The sequence below is a fragment of the Triticum dicoccoides genome, chromosome 5B (assembly GCF_002162155.2).
Source record: "Triticum dicoccoides isolate Atlit2015 ecotype Zavitan chromosome 5B, WEW_v2.0, whole genome shotgun sequence".
NCBI classification, from domain to species: Eukaryota; Viridiplantae; Streptophyta; class Magnoliopsida; order Poales; family Poaceae; genus Triticum; species Triticum dicoccoides.
Window position 1 is genome coordinate 543,178,979 of NC_041389.1, and position 5,091 is coordinate 543,184,069.

Sequence of the window (5,091 nt, forward strand, 5' to 3'; positions counted from 1 at the left end):
CACCGAAAGAGCAAGCCCAAGCCTCCCCTCCATCCCCCGATGCCGCCTCGTGCTCCTCCCATCCCACCACCATAGCCCCCCGACCCCGGGTCGAGTGATACAGTAGCCCCACCGCGTCCACCACTCCGCTTTCCCCCTTGCCTCGGCCGCCTCCCCCGCCGCCGTTGCTCGGTCGGGCGCGGCCGCTCCATCCGCTGCTGCCACGAGGTTCAGGCTCAGGCCGCGTCGCGACGAGCCGCCCCCCGCTGGCACGCGCGCCCGCGCCAGCAAAAAGGCGAAGATTCCCGGCCTCGCCTCCAGTCCCCTCCACTCCATCCTCCTCCTCCACCTCCCCCTGCCCTGCTCGCCCCTCTAGCCCAGATCTGCCCCCCTCCCCCGCTCCCCGCGCCGCTAGATTCGCCGCCGACGCCGACATGCGGCCGCCGCGGCGCCTCTGACCAAAGGGGAATAAAAGACCTCCGCTTTCCAGACTCCTCCGCTCCGCGCCGATGGGGTGCGGCCAGTCCAAGCTGGAGGAGGAGAAGGCGGTGAGGCACTGCCGGGAGCGCTCCGAGCTGCTGGCCCTCGCCATCCGCCACCGCTACACGCTCGCCGACGCGCACCGCGCCTACGCCGACTCGCTCGGCAGGGTCGGCGTCGCGCTGCACGACTTCGTCCGCGGCGTCCAGACGCTGCCCCCGCCGCCGCCCGAGCCCACGCTCCACCTGCCCCCCGGCAACCGCAAGGGGGACGGCCTGCCCGCCGCCTCGCCCGCCAACAACCCCGCAATCGCCTCCTCCTCCAACGGCCAGGCGCCGCCGCCCGCCGCCAAGCAGGTCCGCATCAACCCCGACGACGAGCACATCCACTTCCACTCCGACGGGGACTCCGATTCCGAGGACGGCCACATCAAGTTCCACTCCGACGACGAGGCCGGCCCGGGCCAGCGCCGGCCCGAGATCGTTCGCTCCGCGGGGGAGCCGGGCCAGAGGCCGCCGCCGCAGCAGATGGGGCCGCCGCCGTATGGCTCCTCCGCGTACGGCCCGCCGCCGTCGTATGGTGCTCCTCCGGGGTACGGGTATGGTGGATATCCCCCTCCACCTGACTACGGCGGCATGGGAGGGCCCGGCGGCTATGACCCGGGCTATGGCGGCATGGGGGGCGCCGGAGGCAATGGACCGGGATACAGCAGCATGGGACCACCGCCACCTCGCAGTGATGGATATGACCCACCTGGCTACGGTGGCGTTGGTGGCTATGGCCAGAGCTTCTTCAACATGAACTATGCCCGCAGCCAGCCCCCACCGCCGTCCGTTTCACACCAGCACCGCCCAGAGGCCACAGACGCCACCGTCCAAACCATCTTCAACATCAGCTATGCGCGTGGCCAGCCCCCGCCGCCGTCTGTATCGTTCGAGCAACGGCGGGAGGCCAGTGATGCTACCGTTCAGACCTTCTTCAATACCAGCTATGCTCGGGGACAGCCCCCTCCGCCATCCGCAGCGTACGAGCAACGCCCTCAGGCCAGTGGTGCCAGGGTCCACTATTATGGTGACGGCGGCGCACAGCCACCCCCGCGCGGGTACAATGGGTATGCCTCCCCGCCGCAGAGTTCCTATAACCAGTATGCCTACGGTGGTTACTATGGCGGTGCTGCTGCTCCACCTCCGGCAGATATGCCATCCTCCTCCCGTGAGGAAGTCGTGCCACCGCCGCCTCCATCTCCGCCGAGTGTGTCTACTTGGGATTTCTTGAACCCATTTGAGACCTATGGGAGCTACTATGACCAGCCAACTGCTGCTCCAGCGCCATACACTCCCAGCAGGAGTTCCAAAGATGTGCGCGAGGAGGAGGGCATCCCCGATTTGGAGGATGAGGACATGGAGGTAGTCAAGGAAGCTTATGGTGATGACAAGCACCCGTTGAATGGGCACACTGGGAAAGGGAAGGCGGCAAAGGAGGAAGGTCGCAGCAGTACTGGGGATGAACTGCCCCGTGACTCCAAGTCGTCGCTGCCAAGTAGTAGTGGGAGCAGCTTGGATCATGATGTTCATGTAGTGGAGAAGAGTGTTGTCGGAGAACAGGCACGTCAAAATGTTGCTGGCCTGCCGCCCACAGGTTCAGAGAAGACGTATGTTGATGACAATGAGGTGGTGCTCGAGATCAAGGCTCAGTTCGAGCGTGCCTCCAGTTCAGCTGGTGAGGTGTCCAAGATGCTTGAGGTCGGCAAGATGCCTTACTACCAGAAAGGTTCTGGTTTCAAAGGTTGGTGAATTGCCTCACATCTGCTGTCAAACGGTTCTGTCTTGTTCTTTTGCAGTTTCTAAACATGTTTGCTAAGTTTTACCGAAATGCCAATCCAGTATCTGCCATGATGATTTGTGGGATACCGACAATGGAGGAGGAGTTCCTGCGGTTCGAAGAGGACAAGGCGATGGGATGTGGCAACCTTTCCTCGACGCTACAGAAACTATACATGTGGGAAAGGAAGCTTCTTCAGGAAGTTAAGGTATAGAATTCTCTTTTTACATATTTGAATTTCTGAGGAACATTGTGAGTCGTGAGAATACTTTATTTTGGCAATGTGATTCCTCATGTTCACGTTTCACATGCTTGTGCATCCTAATTTACTGTACAGAGTCAAAGTACAGTATGTGAAAGTTTTGGATTTGTCCATTGTCTATGATACTGGCTGATTACAACTAGGAGTTTCCCTCTTATTTTTTAAGGGGTAGCTTATTGTTGTTGCAGCTAAAATTATGTATCACGTAGTTAAATGTAACTTTTTAATTACAACAACAACAACAACAACAACAAAGCCCCAAACAAGTTGGGGTAGACTAGAGGTGATTTTTTAATTGATAAATAAATACGCTATGAATAGGTCCACTTTTGTTCTTCCATGTATAAATAAATGTTTGGTTGATACTCATTGAAATAATGTGGAAGTGGGCCAATGCTTTTCTTATCACTCTGCACCCATTTATCCAATATTAGATTCATTGGACTCAGTTTCTTCGGGTGCATTACAGGCTGAAGAGGAGGAAAGGCTTAAGTATGATAGGAAACGCCAAGACCTGCAAATATTAGATGAGAAAGGTGCAGAAACTGAAAAGATCATAGCTACTGAAAAGGAAATAAGGAAGTTATCAACAAGGATAAGCATAGCTATTCAGGTTGTGAACACCATCTCAGGCAAGATCAGTAAGCTAAGGGATGATGAGTTATGGCCACAAACATGTGAGCTCATTCAAGGGTATGCAGCTCTCCCTTAAAACAGTAACCTGCGCATACCCCTATCTGTTTCCTGCTCCTTTTACATGTTAGAATATCACATCTGGAATGTCTAGCTACATGTTTATGTTACCTTGAATATTTTCACATATGCAAATTAGTGGATTTATAAATCCTTTTTCTGCACTGCCTTGTAATATTGTTAATGCGACTGTGGTGATATTGAGGCACACAATTAACAGTGAGCAATGAGCAGTTAGAAAAAGTATGTAGCACAAGGTTTCCTTCAGTAAGCAAAATGCTTTTGTTGTGTCAATCCTAGTAGTATTATATTCTTTTCTCAAACAGGACAGTCTTTTCCATTGCATGTTCTTATCAGGGTTTTTTTTTTCATGGATCAGGATTCAGTCCTTTGTTCACAGTTTTTTGTCCATGTAGTGCATTGCAAGATTTAGTTGACTGTTGACATCTATGGTGGTGTGTTGTTCAGTTAGCACCTATGCATCTTTCTTTATAGTTTTTATTTACACACATGTTGGTCTGTGATATTGGAACTGATTGTATCAAATACTTTTATCCAGGCTGATGCGGATGTGGGACGTTATGTTAGAATGCCATCAGATCCAGCTGCATGCCATATCCCAAGCTAAAAACATAGACTCCATGATAGATGCTGCAAGGTTTGGTGATGATCACATGGACTTGATCAAGCATCTAGAGCTTCAGCTATTGGACTGGACTACCTGTTTTGCCGGATGGGTTACCGCTCAAAAGAACTATGTTAGTACGTTAAATGACTGGCTGCGGAAAGGAGTTGAATATGTGCCCGAGGAAACGGATGACGGTGTCCCTCCATTTTCTCCTGGACGGTTAGGTGCACCGCCCATCTTTGTGATATGTAATAACTGGGCAGCCGGCGTGGCGAGGATATCTGAGAAGGAAGTCGTCAAGGCAATGCAAGCCTTTGCGTCCAACGTTCTCCACCTCTGGGAGAAGCACAGGTCACAGCAAAGGCAGGGTATGATGGCTAATAAAGGAATGGACAGGGACCTGAGGGTGATGGAAAAGGATGAACAAAAAATGCGCAAGGCTCTGGAAGCAAAGAACAAGAAGCTTGTCCTGGTTTCTGATCAGACAGGCGTGTCCTTGTCCGCGCAGGTGTTACAAGGCGCAGGCCCCCAAGCCGAAAACAGCAGTCTGCAGTCGAGCCTGAGGAATATTTTTGAAGCGATGGAGACCTTCACTGCCGCCTCCGCAAATACTTATAAGGATCTCAACCTTCGCGCCGAGGAGGAGAAAGCTCGAGTCGCCGGAGAGAGTGGCAGTAGTGTTCCGTAGCTTCCATGGTTTGTGTTTGCTGCTACAACAGGACACAAGCCTTTGTCAGTGCAAAGAAAACTGGCCCTGGTGATTCAGACTGGAACTCTTAGTGTGCATTACAGTGGCCCGATTCTGGTGGCAGGCTTTCGGCTTATGCACTGGATATCCACATTTGGGCTTCGGGGATGCCGAACAGGTCTGAGGCAAGCTGAAACATGATGACATCTCACCTTGTCGAATTGCGAATAGCCTTTGAGGATTGGAATGCTGGCCATCTGCTCAGGCTGTGCGGGAGAAGTTGCTGGCAGGAGCAAGGATACTGCAGTGTGAACCAAGACGAGGCGCGCACCTCGGCGGCACAAGAGCACTCGCGGCCAATGCCTGATCCAAGCATGGTGCAGGAGAGCATGAGGGGTTTCCATACATACATTGTGTAAAAGAAAAAACAGAGCAGTCGTCATGCTGCCGGGCTTCAGAACTGCCGGCAGAAGAGTTAGATCCCGCTGGAACGTCATTGGACAGACCGGTGGCGGTCCCTGATGCACTGAGGGATACCCG

General features: G+C 53.6%; 1 protein-coding gene across 1 annotated transcript; it reads left to right on the top strand.

Moving 5' to 3' along the window:
* The first annotated feature begins 6 nt into the window (after positions 1 to 6).
* On the top strand, positions 7 to 5,085 carry LOC119311470 (protein ROLLING AND ERECT LEAF 2-like). Its single transcript, XM_037587098.1, has 4 exons — positions 7 to 2,244; positions 2,343 to 2,488; positions 3,012 to 3,235; positions 3,795 to 5,085. The coding sequence occupies exons 1-4, from the start codon at positions 489 to 491 to the stop codon at positions 4,549 to 4,551; spliced, it is 2,883 nt and encodes a 960-aa protein (XP_037442995.1). The 5' UTR covers positions 7 to 488; the 3' UTR covers positions 4,552 to 5,085.
* The last annotated feature ends 6 nt before the right edge of the window (positions 5,086 to 5,091 follow it).

What these genes read in the sequence shown, in the direction of transcription:
- LOC119311470 (XM_037587098.1), top strand. Translation starts at nt 489, where the DNA reads ATGGGGTGCGGCCAGTCCAAGCTGGAGGAGGAGAAGGCGGTGAGGCAC. An exon ending in GAAAGGTTCTGGTTTCAAAG is followed by an intron (nt 2,245 to 2,342) that starts GTTGGTGAATTG and finishes ATGCCAATCCAG; the next exon opens with TATCTGCCATGATGATTTGT. An exon ending in ACATGTGAGCTCATTCAAGG is followed by an intron (nt 3,236 to 3,794) that starts GTATGCAGCTCT and finishes ACTTTTATCCAG; the next exon opens with GCTGATGCGGATGTGGGACG.